Here is an 18,655-nt window from a genome sequence, read left to right on the forward strand (position 1 = left end):
TTCCTGGGTCAGTCTTATTCCTGAGCAAGTATGAGTCACGCTCCAGCAAGACTCAGTTCTGAGAAGCTGTGAAGATAGAAAAGAGGGCATCAGATTTTCAAGTCATGGAACATTCTGGAGAAACCAAGGGAACAGAATAACAGTATTTAGGGGCTTGATGCTTACTATTCTGCATTCACCATTGATCTGGTACGAATTTATCCTGTTTGCCTTGGTGTTACGGAGAAGGTGGTACTAAGAGAAAACTAGATCAGAGTGGACAGCAGAAGGTTTTATTTCTTTTCCTTATGATTGATTTATGTCACTTTTCTAGTAATGAAAATAATAGGATAATTTTTATCAGTAAGGCTATCTTGAATATTTATACACTGCTTCCAGTTGGCTTAGCTTCATCCATTTGCCTTGTTTCTCAAAAATTTGTGAGTGCACATGCTTTGCTTTAAACTTGAGCTGTTGAAGTAAATCCTGCTTCAGTAATTTTAGATGACAGGTATAAACACAGAGTGCTTTCTGATCATGCGATTAGCCCCAGAACCTCAGTAAACGAACATGCATCAAGGTCAATTTTCCTTATAGGGTTAAAGGAAATTTCTCTGGATTCTCAGAGTACTGACCTGCTCTGTGTGATTCCTACCCTGTCTTCTTTAGCTGCTGAGTTTTCTAATCCAGATTTTGTTTCATTAAAATGTTCTTTGGTGCATTGGTATGCTGCTTACTGACTTCTGTTGTTTAATTTCCTGCCATTTCCTAAACCAGTTGTTCCTTACGAGATTACAGTCTACACCAGTGATATCTTTGGAGCTGGCACGGATGCAGATGTCTTCATTGTTCTCTATGGAAGCGATGGAATCTGCACTCAGCAGAAATCCCTGTGCCTCAACAAGAGAGAGCAAAGGATGTATTTTGAAAGGAACTCGGTGAATCAGTTCATTGTGGAGGTAAGATCAAAGATGCTCTCTGTCTTATTAGGTTGCCCTAAGGGAATTAAGAAGAGAAAATGGAGCGAAGTAGGAACTATTCATCTTTTAGGGAAAGATATTCAGCCTTTTTACTTGAAGAATATGGGTTCTGCAACTGACTTACTGTGTACGGGATCAAATCTTTTCTCACTGACTTCCAGTCCGCAGCAACTCAAAGGTAACAACATGCAGAAACCCTAATGGGGCCCCTAATCCCTAGTGGCCTAATGCCATATTAAGCCTTTTAGAGGCTGGTGCAATTTTATCATGGCACTGAAATGTACCAGTACATGGATGTGGAAGCTTGCCCTTCCAGGTAAAGTTGAGAGACACTTTGGATGGTCTTTGCATCTTCCACTTCCTAGACCATGCTTGACAAAGAGAGGGTATCAGTCTCCATGGATGCTGGATCTAATACGTGTACCTCTCCTTATCACGCTTATTTGCTTCCATATTAGCTTTCTCTTTCAATTTGCAATACTTTGAAAGGTAACAGGAACCCAATGCTTGCACTATCACTGAAACTAGTTGCCTTGAGTTTAAGGTACAGTAGCATCATTTCACGTTCCTCTTTCAGCAGATCACATTAAAGTGGCTGGTCCATGGTGCTCACTACGTAGCACTTCATTTGAGTGGATGGTCTGTTCATTTATTCTAACTCTGTGGCCACCTAAGCATCATGCTCTCTTTCTCCGTATCCTTGAACAGAGAGACCATTACTTTGCTGCAAACATCATGATTTTTGAATACCTGGGGCCAGCTTTATGAAAGATCTTACCCCATATTTCCTGAAGTGTTTGCACAACTGTATGCAAATAGTAAGCCAGTGCACATCAGTGAGTGAGCTCATTTACATCTACAGTATTCAGCAGTTCCTATTCATAATGTGTTCTCGTTGCTGAGGATTTCTGAGAGGCAAAAATATAGGCAGTCCTGCTCTGGCCCATCATTTTGGCACTGCTTCATGCCGTTACACTAACTTCATAGAGGACCTTAAAACGTCTCTGTGTTTTGAGTTTTGTGTGGTTTTGTAATTGAAGGCAAACCTTAAACTGAATTTTTAACAAGTTAAAATGCTTCCAGACCACATTGTTGTTGTATGGCTTGAATCATAAAATAAATCCCCAGTGAGATTCCTTAAAAACAAAGAATGAGACTTATTTTGGTGGAGTTTCCACACAGTTTTTTGTAATAGAGATTGCATTAATTCATAGATATAAATCTCAAACCGAGTTTTATTTTTATTCTTTTATTCCATAAGATTTATTTTAGGTTTGGTAGAGTCTAATACATCAGTACTTTTCTTAGATGAAGCAAGTGAAAATACAGTTTATTCTCCAGATTTATAATATCATACTAACCTGTTCCCAAACTTCACTCTTTCTTCACCAGTTCCTCTTGCTGCAGGAGATGGGGATGAAGCAAAAAACATTATTCTTTCACCTACTTGTGTAGAGCCATAAATTGGAGTTCAACAAACCTTAAAAACAATATGGGGATCTCAGGAAACATGATCTGAGAACTGACCAATTTTTTTAGTGTTTTTGACTGCCTGTACTATTTTGTATTTTGCAAAAGAGTCAAAGAAGATTAGAGACTAGTCTCAGGTGTGCTCCCAAATGACGATTTGCTGGAGATGCCTACAGTAGCATAAAGTCCACTTCTTCTTTGACATGGATCTTTACCGGTCAAGCATCACTTTATTGCTATGTATTGATTTAAAGCCTCATCAAAAGATGAGCATTTGGACAGGAGAAAAGAGCAGAAAATAATTTTCCCCTAGTGTGTACTTGTGTGAACACACGGGTTTTAGAAATTAGTTTGCATCATTTAATTATTTTGCAATGACATTTATGCTGTCTAAAGACAGGGCAAGGCTGATGAAGTCAAACCCAGTTTGTTCAGAGTGTGAACTCCTTGAGTAGTGCAGTAAGTCTTACTGAGTTGAGGAGTCTTCTAAAATTACTGGTGTCTTCAGAATGGGGCAATTCAGTCATTTAGGAAGAGAAGAAGAGAGTCGTCTCCAGTGGTGCAAATTGAGATGTTCAGTTTTCTCATGTTTCCAAGAAAATAGGACTCCAAGTCCCTATGGGACAGAAAGACAGCTCAGCGTGCTTCTATGTGCAAAAGAAGTTTTTGTCCAACTTGGTTTTTTAAAGACCTACTTTATGAAAGCTTGCACTGAAATAACCAAAAGCTGTTACTGAGGATTAAACATGATTTTTCTTGTTCAAGCCTTTGGAAGGGAGGTGACTTAAAGGTAATGAACTAGTAACAAATTACTCAAGTCATAAAGTGAGCCATTAAAAACCAGTAACCACTTCAAAAGATAGACATCCTGTTGACTTTCTCAGAATAGCATTGGGATTCTGTGGTGGAACAGGAGAGAGATAATATGAAATGTTAGGCTATTCATATTGTACTTTGACTTCAAAGCTATTTTCCCAGTGTTATAAGGGTGCACATAAGTGTTTAAAAAGAAAAGGTATATTCAAAGAACAATTTAAGATGAAGCAGCATTGCAATTTATAAAAAATTACCTTCATTCCCACTCATCCAGAGAAGCCTGAGACTCAGGATTGCTGCTGTGCAACCAAGCCTATGTCATAAGGTGGATAATTTGTGTAGAGTGAGATTCTCTCCATTTTTGGAACAGAAGTTCAGGGAAACCCTTTCATTGAAATGCAAGTTAGGGCATAATTGACACCAACACTAATATTTGCTCCCCTTCCATACAGCCTGGACAAAGAGGAAATAAGCCAAAGAAGTAGTGTCTCAAAAGTCACCTTTTGTTCATGCCAGAATCTTTTTCTTTTTTTTTTTTTTTTTTTTTTCCTGTAGCTGGAGGATGTTGGTGACATTATCGAAAAGATTCGCATAGGACACAAGGGTGGAGGACTGAACTCTGGATGGCATTTGGACCGTGTGGCGATTCGGAGACTGCTGCCAAATGGAAAGGTAGGCTGTGAATCCCAGCACTCTGCAATATGTTTCCATTAGCAGCCGCTTCCATTTCCCCAAGTGCATCTTCAGTATACAAAGCGTGATTAACAGTGAAAAATTACTCCCTATAGAACAATGCACACTAATGAACTTGCTAGAGCTTGGGGATCTGGGGACAGCAAACACGTATTACCATGTTTTATTCTTCAGATGTTTATTACAAGAGCAGTCACTGCTTTTTAAAAAATGCTGCTCTTATTGTACATTTTGACTAGAATAGAGCTATTTCCTCCTGGCAGTGGATAGGAGCAAAGCAGTGATGTTGCTTCTCAACTCTATCTATATTTTTGTGAAGTAGCGATCTGCCTGCTGGGTTTGGAGGCAATGTTACCATGACTTGCTTGCTGGAATGAGAGGGGAGATTCCTGAGTTTATACCCATTGCTGTGCAAATACAGCTAAAGAATTACATGGGTGAGCGGATGTCCCTGTGCTGCGCTGTCACTGGACATCCCAGAATGCCCAAGGATAACTTAGATAATGGTGCGTTTGGGTGACATGAGAGGCCAAGGCTTCGAATATTCATGTGTAGTTTTGTTTTGAACAGTCACAGGGAAGGGAGTGGGAAGTGGGTGTATCGTTTTAAAATGAAAAATATTGTTGCTAAACATGGACAAGAAATAATTTAACGAGTCCCTTCGTTCTGAAAGAATAAATGCAGGGAGCCAGTACAATTAAGACAAGCAAAAGGCCTGTCAGCACAAGTCCCAGAGTCACTCATATAAAAACCATCCCAGTTAAGTTCTAGGACTTTTGGTTGCACATGTGAACAGGATTAAGGCAGTGCAGCCAGACTCGTCATCTTGATCTTGTCCACACAAGAAACTGTTCCTCAGCCCTGCTTTCAGCTGCTGGCTGTAGGAACAGGATGCTCAGGGAAGCTCAGAAGAAAAACACCTCTTAAGAACCAGTTCAGAATTGGAGCAGCAGTTGGAGGAACACTTAGGCTTTCTCCTCTGTCTTGTCTTTGTTCCGCTTATTCCGAATGGATGTCTGCTTTGGTCTCCACCTCAATGCTCAGGTCTACTCCCTCCTGAAGTGACTTCTAAAATCAAGTGTTGGTGTAAACATGGCTTTCTCAATCATGTGAACCTACTTCTCATCTTGTTTCCTCCTTCAAAATTTCCAGGATAGGTTTTATTCTCTTTGCCTCATGATCAACTCAAAGGTCTGTCTTGAACCTTCCATACCATGCTCAAGTCTGTCTCCTCCTGTACAAGCTTCTTCACAAGCTAATACCCTTTGGTTGTTTCTCATGACCACCTTTTTGCCAGTCTGTTATTATAATATCAGACATTCTATCTGTGTATTGATTAACCCTTGCCTTGTACAGCTTTGTTAAGTAATGAACAAGATGACCTTGTTTTTGGAGATATTGTTATTGGTCATAGGCTAGGGAAGATGAAGAGGGGGGTGCAAGGGAAAAGAAATTCCTGGGCCGCCTTTTTCTACACCTACCATTAAGAGAACACTTTGGGAAGCTCCCTAGCGCTCCATGTTTGGGGGCTCTTCCATTATCCCAGAGAGGGTCTCAGGGCTGCATGACTCTGCAGTCATTACAGCAGCTTTGAAGGACAGATGGTGAGAAGCCTGGGAAGGTGGAGGAAGGGACGAAAACCATGAACAACTTAAAAATGGAGAGATTTACAATTCTGCCGATCTTTTGATTATGGCATGGGAAAAGAGAAGAAAGCAGAGCGCGGCGTGATGCTGCTGATCAGCCGCAGGATATTATGACCTGCCACAGGATAGCAATATGCTGCCAATGCTTCTAAAAGCTGTGCTACCTGATTAGACTGCTAAGATGTGTCTAGATGTATCTGTAATGCTGCAAAAGAAAAATGAGGTCAGTAACTTTCAGATTAAATTGAAAGCACTTGGGTAGGAAACTGGGATTGTTGCATGCCAATAAAGCTCTGTCTTGGCATGCCAATTATATCTGATAATTATATTTCATTTGTTACAACTTGGAGAAGGGCAAAGCACTGACTTTTAGCACACTATCATACCCTGCTTCGAGCTTAGGGCCAGACTCAGACTCTAATGAAACAAATTCTGTTTGGAGCTGCAAGAGGATTTTACCATGGGTAACAAAACAGTGCACTTTATGTCACTTAAATATTAATGCAATCACTAACAAGGAAACTCCAATAAAAACTGTGGCAACGACACGGTGATTAACAACAATGATACAATTAACTCTTGCAGTAACTGCACATTATGCCCCAGTGTGCAGGCACTCGAGTCCCTAGATATCCTATTACCAAATAAACAGTGTTCACATCAATGGCATGTACAGCCAACATTATGAATGTTTAGGAGCAGTTAGAAGCTTTGTCAAGAGACATGAATGAAGTGGGATCTCAACCAGGGGCGGAGTTTCAGCACTGAAGCATTGTTCTGGAAAGCCCTCTCTTCCCAGGCTGTGGGAGACGAGCACCGTTCATCATCTCGACATACAGTGAGATAATACAGGTTACGTGGTCAGACAGCCAGTGCAGAAATGAGGAGACAGTAGCGGTGTGGCCAGTCATTAGGAGCTGCGTTTTGCTTATACAGCACAAATAACACTTGAGAGTAAAGTATTTGAAATCACCTGAAGTGCTGCTGGTTTTGTTTGACACCGTTTTGTACGAGTCATGCTCCAAATCACCTCATCGAGTTAAACATTGCAAGTCTGGGGTTAAACAGCAGCACTGCCAGGAGCAGCAGAGAGGAGGAGAAAAAGTGTTTTATTGACAGCAGAAGACTTGGGCTGTGTGAGTTCAAAGGATGATTCTGCTGCAGACTCAAGACACTTGATCACACAACCCCCCTGGAGGGGTTCAGCTCTGACAGGTCAACTTTCCTGGGATCTGCGAGTGGTGGAGGGATGGCCTGTGCCTTTCAGGTCAGCGGGGACCAGGGTGCACCTCTGATCTCTGCACAACTATTGCTCCCCAATAGCAGCTCCCCTTGGCAGCTCAAGGCAGGCAGAGAGTAGTACACACTGATAACAATATTCAGTATTGCTACAGTGAGAGCTATTACCTTCTTTTACTATATATTAATATTTTCATATTTAAATAGTAAAAACAGTGAAGAAAGGACCCAGCATTAGTTAGATAAATAATCACATGAGAGTAATTAAAGTCGACAGTATTCATATGTGTGTTATACATGAAAGTGATGGCACACAGAGTACTAGAAACAGTAGGAAGACCCTGTGCTACTTAGGAGAGAAACAATGAAGTTGTCAGTAAGAAAAGGGCCTTTTTTATGATTCCCTTAGTTACTGTGAGATTGAATTTAACTTTTTTTTTCCTGTTCAGGCTTGTGGGCTCTGCAGCTTGCATGATGGCTCATGCCCCTTTCTTTATGGAGACATAGCCTGGGGTGCCCAACACACAGAAATCTGCCTGCATCTTACCATTCTGGAGGCCTTATAGGAGTCTGTTCTTAATGAGTAGTCTGGGATTGATTATGTTTACCAAGTGGAAAACACATGTCCTATTGTTTTTGTTTGCTTGATGATAGAAATCATATTTGTTTCCACCAAAGTGAAGTCAAAACAAAAGATCAAAAATTAAATCGTTATTTTTCTCCTCTTAATGAACGTATGGGAATTGCCTGGATACCAGCTTGAGACAGAATTATAGGGCAAAATCTTGAAGTATTGACTCAGAAAAGCCCCCCTACTGACTTCAAAGAGAATGCTGCCTGAATAAGGATTGAAGAGGGATTGCAGACTCTTAGTAAAACAGGGCTTCAGTGGGAATGGTGCAGTCCTGATTAGGAATTTGCAAGGTTGAAAACTGGGAAGGGCAGTGACCTACTGGATCATACAGCCAGTCTCATGCAGCCCCTGGGAATACTTTTCTCTGCTAACACTTTCAGAGCTTCAAATCACAGTCCTTAGATGTCCTCCTTCTAGAGAAAATATATTTCGATATACTATTCAGGTCCGCATCTACATGAACATGCATGCATACATGAGTTGAAAATCCTTGTCTGCACGTCAGAGTTTTTTCAAAGGGGAAATGCTCACATATGTTTGTGTTGTTTTGAAGAGATTATCTCTGTCATGTTTACTTCAGGGCTCAGAAACTGTCACATTTCCGTGTGAAAGATGGCTTGCAAAGTCTGAAGATGATGGTGAGATTATCAGAGAACTGGTACCATCTGATATTTTTACTGAGAAACTCATGAAGGATGGGACGCTCAAGCAGATAGAGGAAGAAGTTGATGACCCATTAGAAGGTAATACAATCCTAGGAGTAGGTAGAAATTCATCTGTTCACCTGATTTTTTGGAACAAAACTTGTGAATGTGTGGTTCAACCAAATGCAATGTTGGTACAACCGTTCAAATTTCTTTCCCTTTTTGTTGTCTGCTCTCTCTTATGCCTAAAGCACTTCTGTGCAATAATACCATTATTTTCCTATGGAGCATTTATAAACCTGCCAGACACCCTTTCACACAGGCATAGTTTGCATGTCTCCTCCGATGCCTAACAAAATTCTTCCATCTTGTTTTCCTGACTCTGCAAACATCTTTATTTGTTTGCCCAACTTCACCTGTCCCATGCACTCTGCCCCTTCCTTTCCTACCCTACCAATCTGTTTTATTGCTTCTTTTCCATCCCAGAGTTGTTTTTAATATGGCTCTTCAGGTACATATGGACATTGTCTAAAAATGTGGCTCTAGGCAGCCACTCTCACCCCATTAAAGTGTCTCTGGGGGGGGAGAATAAAGTGTTCGCATTTTTGTTCTCCAGGTAGCTGAAGTAACGGAACAAGAATTAAAGTTCCATCCCAGATTCATTGCTTCTCTGTGTGCCCTGCTGCTCCTGACTCTTTTTCCTCTAGAACCTCCTTTTCCCACCCCGTGATCCTACTGCCCTTGAGAGAAATCATGAACCTTCCTACAACCTGAGCAAAGCAAATTGAATTCAGCTGCCATCTTCATTCTTGGTTCTTGCATCTGGCAACAAGATGATTCAACAGAGAAAATCATTCCTCTCCCTGTTTATTTTCTCTCCTAGTTTCATTTGCATTTACAGTACACCATTGTCAGGGTGGCATTGATATGGATTTTAAGTGTTTTCCATTGCCCAGGGTAAGTGCCTTGCTGTAAGGAAGGCTGGAGCCTTTGCGGTGTGCCTTTAGAAGAGACAGGTGTACTTTTTCCCCTGTTAGGAACTACGTGATAGCTCGTAGTAGATTTTTTTTTTTCCTGCGGAGGCAAAGACAGTTTTAATATCAATTAGTAAGTGGCACAACTTCTACATGCCTGCACAGTATTTTTTTTAACTTACTAACTTCTGTTTCTTTACCTTGCATTAGTTACCATGTGTTAACTAACCTAGGTGACTCATTTTTTCCTTCTAAAGGGGAAACCTTAAAATAAGCTTTACAATCTACGGAATTGTTTTTTTGGATAACTGAAGGTTTCTTTTGGCTGGGAGTAAGGCTTAAGTTTGGGAACTTCTGCTTTAGGTATAAAATATATGGGATGGAAATTATATCTTCTGCATCTCTACGAGTTCGCATACATCTTGGGCAGTGACACAACTGAAATAACAACAATGGAGAATCAGCTTGTGGTTATTCTGAAGATCATCTTTTTGTATAGTAGACAGCATTTCAGTCCTGAAGGTCTCCAGAACTGTCAAACAAAACCCAAAAAGGAATGAACTGACTAATTAGACTATATACGTTCCTTCCTTTATTACTCATGTGGCAGTTGTCTCACAAAAATGAAGCTATAATTCTGTAGAACGTATTGTCAAGAGACAAATCAGAAATCCTGGCATTGCACCTCGTCTGATGCATGGTCACGATCCATTTCTTAGAGAAATCGACAGAAATCTTTCATGGGCTATGAAGCAGAATAGGACCCGTTTTACTGGGAAAGCTATGTACAGAAGAAAAAAGACAGTATAGATACTTTCTCTGATGCTGTTAAAGTACAAAGAAGAATCCTAACTGCAACTTTGTGCCTCTTCCTCATTTGCATTGCCCTGGGATTTGCAAGGAGGCATTCTCTAGGGCTTGTATGCCACCAGGGTAATCAGAGACTTGTACAGTTCCTAATTGTTTTCCTGGAGAGGAAACTGTTTGTTTTTCCTGTGTAATTGAGAAATGAGTAGCAAAATAAAAATAGGAGTATTTAACAGGTTCAGTAAAGCACATTACTAAAGATTTGATGAGGTTTTATTGGATCATCATTGAGCAAGCTAAAAAGAAAAGGTACTTAAACAATACAGCTCCAACACTTCCTTAATTAAATACTGTCTCAGCAGAAGGACCCAGAAACCTGTTCTCTTCTGTCTGGGGAATTTATAGAGATACATGCCATTAACTCTGGTAGTAATTGCACATCTGAATCCCTGGAGTTTGTTTGGGGAATATGGAGTATTAAGAATTCACAACACTGAATCACTTGTTCTCAGATGTATGTCCCTTGAGCCTCAGTATGAAAAGGTGCTGAGTTTCCTCACCTCTATCGACATCGCATCCAGCAATAAGCACAGTGATTCTTTGCATTTTTAACTGTGCACAAGGTGATCAAAGCAATACACAGGCATTGATTAGATGTAAAAAAGGAAAGTCAGCAAATTTCAGCCCAGTGATTCCCCAACCTTTGGATCATTACCAGAAGCCTGGAAGGATAAAGTGTACGGGATTTTAAACCTCCAAGAACTAAGTGATGGCAGAAAGTTTGGTGACCATTTTCTTAGGTAAATTCAGGATCTAAGACAGGCCTCCATAATTCACCTGGCCAGAAATCATACCTCTGTTTCTTTCTGCAGTTCACACGTACAAGATAAGCGTGTTCACTGGAGATATCTATGGTGCTGGGACAGATGCTAATGTTTTCCTAAATATCTACGGAGATCTGGGGGACACAGGAGAGAGAAAACTTAGCAAATCTGAGACGAACTTCAACAAGTTTGAAAGAGGACAGGTACAAATGCAACAGTACATACAGCCATTTCACAGTCCTTAACCTAACAAGTTCACAACTGCCTTTATAGGCTGAGTTTTCCTATGAGGGATGAATTGATTGACTCCGTTTACCATGTCCATTACCTCTTAAAATGCTTTGTATGGATTGTCAGCTGGGTATTACAACTGACAGGCAGTGCAGCAAAAGGGTAGATGTTTCTGTGAAGTCACAGGTAGACAAATTATGAGCTCGGTCCCTATAAACTGGCTTGAATTGCTAGCTGCAGATTTGAGAGCCCACAAAACCCGAAGTCTCTCATTCCCACAGCCTCTGTGCAACTGATTAGGACATACATAGCATGTATTTTAATTCACCACAGATCATGATAAATTGACGGGACCTAAACTGTAGCTGTGTTTGACCTCTGTGGTCAGTCCGTGAGTCATATTCACAGCCTCTTATGGAGATACTCAGATATAATGATGGCAAAGATTGTTTTATCTGTATTGTCCATACAAATCTAACTGGATTAGAAAGGGAAGTATACTCAGACTTGAAAACCAGGATATAAAATTCCAGGAATTTAATATTCTAGTTGGTTATAAAATTGACTTTTTGTGCAGCTCCCCTCATAGCAGAAACAGGCTTCCAAATGCTTCCTTTCAGAACAGTTTTAGCATACAGTTATTCCTCTATAGACAGCTGCAAAGCTTTTAACCAAACACCGTCATGTAGGATGGAATTTAAACACATATTGTGCTCTGTAGTCTCCGTCTGCTTTTGTCCAGTAGATGATCTGTTGCGAGCTTGTTAACAGAAGCAACTGCTGTTGAACACTCTGCAGGAGGACACATTTACTATACAGGCTGTGGACCTTGGCATTTTGTACAAGATCAAGATTCGTCACGACAATAGCATGTTCAGTCCTGACTGGTTCCTGGAAAAAGTAGAGATCCTGGATGAGACAACAGAGGAATCATTCGTTTTCCTGTGTGAGCGCTGGCTCTCTAAAAAGAAAGAGGACAAAAAAATAGACCGTACGCTTTATGAACAGGTATGATTACTGCTCAAGGCCATGATCCCTTACCCACTGCTACTAATAAAAATAAAATGATTGAATGTCTAATTGAAGTTCAAGTCAGCTCGTTAGGGACTTAGGTATTTTTGGCTTGTCCAGAAGGAACTGCTGATTTTCAGGCAAGTGCTGGAAGTGTGGCCACTCTCAGCTCAGTATCACTAGCTCTGTGATTTGCAATTTCAACAACAAATTCAAGGAGTCTGAGTGAAACCCTTCAGCTGAGAGTCAGAGTACCTTGCTGATGCACAGTAATTTCCCTGCTGCTCTGCTTGTTGTGCCCACAAAGCAGGTTAGTTATAGGCCCCGCTGTTCAAAGTCCTCAAGCCAAAATATTACGTCCTTTGACTTCACCTTCACCAGACTGGAAGGGCTTATCTTTTCAGCTCCTTCCTCCACCACTGCCAGACATAAAAAGTCTGGTCTGTTTGGTACCACTCAAAACAACAAATGTTTTTTAGTGTAACGCCCTTTCTACTTGCATGTTCTCTATTGCTTTATCGGGCTAATATAGCTAATTGGAATTTTAGGTATATGCACCAATTAAAATTAGCAAACAAGATTAATAGACCTCTCTTGCCTTTATGTATGTCTATGCAGAGACATAATAAAGCAGCTGATTATAAGTCCGTTGTATTTAAGGAGTCCACTTTGCAAAAGACAGCGACAATTTAATTAACAGTTACCACTAAAATTATCATCGATGAAACTGGGCCAGACTCATCCTGAATACAACAGAATGGATGTAACAGTTACACCATGGATGAGTGTTGCCATATGGGCCCTCATAAAATTGCAGCAGACAATGTTATGAATGCTTGTGGTCACACTTACCCCATTGTTCCTGTTTATTCATAATGAGGAAAAGCTAATCGCTTTTTTTTTTTTTTTTTAAATTACGTGACTGTGTGGTAAGAGCCTCATATTTATTGGACAATGACACTGAACACATCTCCAGTAACTCTTCAAATCAATAGATGTTTCGTATCAGCTTTGCAGTACTCTCCCTCTTACACTCTTTGACCTCTACCAGGTACATTACTCTGACACCACAGTGTGTGCCCTGATAAGCAAATCTGGCACTGCTCCATCCATCTGAATTTTCTGTGGCTGTTGCTCATGCAGGTGGCAGAGAAAAAGCCACAACATACCATTAAGGTCTATCAGGTCCGTTATATTTTCTTTTATTATAACCCAGATCCAAAATGGCATGTCAGGATTCCTAAGGGAAAGTATATAAATTATCCGCAGCAAATTCATTTGAGCTACGCTGAGCAAAAAGCTATCTGGGGAACTAGAGGACTTTCTTCTCGTGTTGTTCTTGGAGGCACATGGGAACACCTGACAACACTTGAGCACTGAAGCTCATTACCCTCCTCTACATGCCTTCCAACTAGAGCTATGACGGCGAGCGAAACAGCCTGGATGGCTCATCTCTCAGCATGTCGAGTCAGGATAGCAATGCAGACCAGAAGGAGACAAAAAGATCCAGCTTGGTCAAGGCAGCAGCAGCAGGATCATGTGAGCAAGCCCCCTGTTTGACTGCATGCATGCGTGTGTTCCTGGCTTTCAGTGCTTGAGAGGCTGCGTTCATGCTGGCGAGGAGCGAGGAGAGGCAGAACAGGAAATACTTCTCTTCAGCTTGTGCTGTGACTGCTTTGGGAAAAGCTGGATCAGTGCTTGTGTTTCTGTGTTTGTTGCTTTTCCTATAGCTCTCTCATAGTGGAATAAGCCATGAAGTTCACAGCAACTTCAGTGTTTCCAACCCTCTTCTTTCTCTTCTGTGGAAACCTCTGGTGCTGTATCTCGTCACAATTAACTTCTCCATTGCCAGCAGATATAAATTCTCAAACAGCGTGGTGCTTTGGACAGTGTGACAGTATCATTAGGTAGGTGCTTATTCAAGGGTATTGTTTTCGGTTCACAGTGAGCTAGAATGCACAGGGGACCACTACGGGCAGCTGCAATAGCAAATCTTGTCCCTTAGATGCCTGAAGTTAGATGAGTCCATCCACACCATCAAATGTGGAAAAGCAACTAGTCAGCAACATCCACAGAGTCTTTTCAGAAAGAAAACCACTGACCTGAACAATCATACTCCCTCTTCATTCCCCTCTACCACCAACTTCACTGCAGACAGCACTTCAGTGGTGGGGGAGAAGCAACATTATCCTCTGAACATTGGGTCTGATAGAGTTAAGGGAACAATTTATGCAAGCTTTGTGTAATTTTGTCTGAAGTGTCCTTCAAAGGAACCAAAGCCCTTTGCAGCGAGAGGGACAGTAGGCAAGTCAGACATTATCACCAAAAGAGCCTCCCTTGGACTATCAGAGGCTCTTTCCCACATGATTCCTTAAAGTAGCTCTTGTTGCTGATATCAGCACTTTTTTCTTTTTTCTTCGACCTACTCACAATGATATTTCATGTAACATATTAGATCTGAATTACCAAAGGAGGCTTTGAATTTCTTAAGACCTTATTTGCCACATTTAAACAATCTCCCCTTTTCATGATCAGGCTAGTAATGCCTCATCACCGAGGATGTTTGTTTAATATGAATTTAAATGTGATTTATTTTAGATCCCTTCAGGTTTTTTCCTTACAGCACATAGCTGCATCACAGCAGCTGTTGGGTTGAGACGGGAGTGGGATATGGGGAACTGAGCAGGAGCACAGATAGGTGTCTAGGCTCTCAGAAAACCATCATTGACAGAGTGCTCAGGTGAGTTTGTTCTTTTCTGGAAGGTGGTCTGTCTTATAACTGGGCAGAAGAGGAGGATCTGTAAGCACTGACACTAAAAGACAGGTCGTCCATGAATTCTGGACTGTGTTTTCTGCTCAGATATCTGATGGAAACAGTTGGTGGCTCTAGTGTAGAATTTCATCCTTAGGCTCTGGTTCCGGAGACAAGGCAAAGCCAAATATAAAAAAAAAAAAAAAAAAAAAAATCAATTTCTGGACTGCATCTTATAAAAAGTGAAATATGCTGGATAGTGTCTGCAAAATCCAGTTTTGTGCAGGGAAGCTTGTCTTGTTCGTCTGCCTCCAACAAGAAGTGGAAAAGTTGCGCGGGTTTTGTCCCCATGCTGTCTGTGAAGGAAGGCTGGAAGATCAGTGTCCATCAGCTGAAGTTAACCTTTGTGGTAAAATTCCCCAGTCCATCAATATTTCCTTATAACTTCATTACCACACAGACTTTTTGCTCTGTATTTATATACCTTTTGATTAACTACCTCTGAGTTCCAGGACATCTAAATTGCACCTACAGTTTGTTGTCATCCTACATGGGGTCTTTTAGCTTTAGATTAAGGTTTTTGATGTATGGTTAATACACTGTGTCTTAACAAGTAACTGGGAAGCAGCTGAGTCATGGTTACTGTCTGTATATGTGTTCTTAGTCCACAGCAACTGCAAAATAATTAAACTTATCTTAAACTTCCATGGTAAGTCAAGTGTAAAATGATATAATTTGGCTTAGGAGTTTAAGATAGCTTTAAGTGCCGTGGTCCAAGGGAACTCACACAGCTGGTTACTGCAGTTCAGCTGATGCCCGGTAGCTTGTTGTGATGTGATACCCAGGTTGCATGTCCCATGCCTTTAAGTTGTGAAGCAGATGTAATGCTGCACACTGCTTAACCTGGTCTGCAACTTATGTGACTTGGGGCAACCCTTCTTTTGTAATCCTATATTGTGTTCAGATGAAAAATAAGTGACTCTCACGCTCCTTCTGATATTACTTCTGTGGTAAGACAATGGAAAACATCTGCCATGCTGGCATTCCATGCAGTTTCACAAATAATGGGTAAAACATCAGCATCTCCCATGAGAATCCCTCTCCAGCAGAGCTAGGATAGTTCCCATCATCTCCATTGTGCCGGGGTGGTCTTTCTTCTCTGAGTTCTGGAGCTTGTCATCACCACTATCTCTTTTGCAGGGACACGGCCTCATTAAGGAAACTGCATCTTGAAGAAATGTCAGATAAGGTGGGCTGTGTGAGCCAGACAGCCACCTCCTGAGCTGGATAAAAAGCCAGCTGTTAATTAGTTGATTAGGGGAAGTGATATCGGGATTTGCCTGGGAAAGGGGGTGACAATTTGAGCAGCTCAGTTCTGACTCTCTCATGCTCAAGATGGTGAATACCTTTGAAGGGCAGGAGGTGAAGTGAGGATGGGGCACAGAGAAAGGTCCTGATGACTAGGGACCTGCTTGGGTCTGAAACCCTGCTCTGTGCTGGAAGGCAGGGCTGGAGATGGTGTGGTCTACATCCCTAATGAAACCCAATCCCCTGTGATGGGAACTCATGCCCTGAAACAGTCTGAACACTGCACAGGTACCCAGGGAGGCAGGAGGCAAAGGGATACAGGCTGGAGCACATGTGGTGTCCTGGTGTGGCCATGTACCTCAGGTTTTGCACTCTCCCATGTTTGAAGAAGTAGAACTATTGAGTCCTGGAGAGAGGGAGACAATGGAGAGGGGAGATAAGCAACTTAAGGGATGGGTTTTCTAGTTTTTAAAGAAAAAAACAGCAAATGGTGTTTCTTGCTGTCTGGTAGCAAGCTACTCTATCTCTGTATCCATTATTTAAAGTGGGAAATGAAAACAGTTTCTCATAATTCTCATTTTTTATATAGGTGTTTCAGGTACTTTGGCTTGAGGATGCAACATCAGTTGGAAATGCTGGTAGTTCTGTGAACTTAGTCTGTCACAGGAGAACAGGTTAAAAGCGGCATAAAATAAAATTTTTGTCCCTATTCAAAATAGACTTTATTTAGAAGAGGAGTCTGGAGCTGTTCTAAACATGACGCCTCGTCGTATTCTTATAAAATCAGTCTTGCCTACAGCTAAACCCTTGCTCCTGCTAATACCAGCAGCTCCAATGGTTATTTGTGAAGAATGCAACGCATATCATTGTGCTGATGTGCACAATGAAATGTAAATGGTACCATAAAGGTGAGAATAAGTCTTGCCTAATCATCAGTTCCTTTTGTGTTGGTACACAAAATCCTCAAACTGGGGCTGGATTAATCTCTTTGGGTTCTGCTCTGTCCAGAGGTAAGAACAGATGTGGTTAGCATGAATTCATGCCTTCCCTGATATTGCACTAATATTCTGACCTTGATGTGAGTTTCTAGTACAACCCCCACCTGAAAAATGTTGTGAGTCATCATAAAGCAATGTCAGTCCTGGATGATTTGAAAACCAACCAAGTTTTTTCTCAAGGTTTATAAACCTTTTTTTTTAAAAAAAAAAAAATTGAAAAAGTAGTGACGAAGCCAGGCTGAGTTTCGAGTCTGTGATGAGGCAGGTTTCAGATCTCTGAGTCTTGTCAGAATGGTTTGAACAGCCCTGCACAAATGTTCTGAGAAATCAAACGAGTATTCAGCGTCTAATTCTGCACCACCCGCTTGGCTTACCCAAATGAGCTTTTGGAAAGCACTTGAAAAGCAGTCTGGCACTTTCTCCCTTTTAACAGCTGAACTAAAATTTCTGAAAACCACAGAAAAACCTGCTAAGTCCCAAGCCATGGCCTAAAGGTTTTTGCCCTAACCAATATTGTTACACAATATATAAAATTATTGAGTGACCTACCTTTAATACAAGGATTATTCGTAGTTCGCCTGGAATTGTAAAGGGATGCTGAAACCCTGAGCTGCCCCATAGATCACAGCAATCCTTGAATGAAGCACAAAAGAGAACATTTGCAGTTGTACTGGGACATTCAGTCAGTGATGGTTTACCTTGGAGTCAGCACAGATTTATTTGCCTTTATTGAACAGTGAACATAAGATCACTTTGGTCTAATAGCCTATTTAAGATTTAGGTGCTCAGACTCATCTTCAGGAAGGTCTCTTGGTGTAAATATGGATTCAAGCCCTTTGCTGTTCTGTCATCTTTTAGGGAGAAATCTGGACTTATAACCTTCTTGCAGTTGCCTTGGGGAAATTAACCCTTGCAAAATTCAGTCCCAAGTTTGTATGGGAAAGTAGTCTCCCATGCATACTTGTAGCCCAGTGCAGTGTTATCCCTCCTCCGAATGAGTTCAATGGGATGTGAGCCTATTTAGTATGCAAAACTGCTCCCTCTGAACGGGGTAAGTCCCTGGTGTTCTGAAGTCTCATGTAAACGTGGATGTGCGTGAGTTTTCTGGTGACTAAACCTCTGTTTGTTGCAGTGATCCCATACCACATCACTGTCACGACGGGCACAGAATACGACTCCAGCACCGACAGCCGAGTGTACCTCATCATCATGGGCCCTCAGAAAGTGCAGACAGAGAGGCTGTGGCTGGATCTCCCAGAAGGAAAAGATGAGTTCGCAGATGGCTCCGTAGAGAAATTCTCTGTTTGGGGCCAAGATGTCGGGGAGATCAAAAAAGTGGAGGTACTTTGTGAATGTGGCGTGAGTACTGGAGGCATATGAAATATGTGGCCAAAGAAAGCACATGTTCCTGTTATTCTTCGCAGTGAAGGAAAGGCATTGGGTCCAAAAGGAATGTAAACAGGGACGTGCTAATGAGATTTCACACATGTCTGAACCTAAAAATAAGTACAATGTACATCTCACAAAACCAGGATCCTCTGGAGGCAGAAGATAATTTTGAATTATAAGGAAGTTGTAACATGTCCCAGTTTCGTCCCACCTCTGGCACTGTTTTTTCTTAGTCAAACTCTGTTATTGACAGATGCAGT

General features: G+C 41.4%; 1 protein-coding gene across 5 annotated transcripts in view; it reads left to right on the forward strand.

Annotated features, from left to right (window-relative positions):
- LOXHD1 (lipoxygenase homology PLAT domains 1) overlaps positions 1 to 18,655 on the forward strand; it is a 146,430-nt gene that overhangs the window by 85,352 nt on the left and 42,423 nt on the right. For all 5 annotated transcript variants that reach the window (XM_074932653.1, XM_074932654.1, XM_074932655.1 and 2 more), the window contains 7 exons: positions 757 to 938; positions 3,801 to 3,917; positions 8,038 to 8,200; positions 10,755 to 10,909; positions 11,736 to 11,945; positions 13,364 to 13,487; positions 18,139 to 18,347. In XM_074932653.1, the coding sequence (XP_074788754.1) occupies positions 757 to 938; positions 3,801 to 3,917; positions 8,038 to 8,200; positions 10,755 to 10,909; positions 11,736 to 11,945; positions 13,364 to 13,487; positions 18,139 to 18,347 (1,160 nt within the window). The remainder of the gene's footprint in view (positions 1 to 756; positions 939 to 3,800; positions 3,918 to 8,037; positions 8,201 to 10,754; positions 10,910 to 11,735; positions 11,946 to 13,363; positions 13,488 to 18,138; positions 18,348 to 18,655) is intronic.

The sequence above is a fragment of the Athene noctua genome, chromosome Z (assembly GCF_965140245.1).
Source record: "Athene noctua chromosome Z, bAthNoc1.hap1.1, whole genome shotgun sequence".
Taxonomy (NCBI): domain Eukaryota; kingdom Metazoa; phylum Chordata; class Aves; order Strigiformes; family Strigidae; genus Athene; species Athene noctua.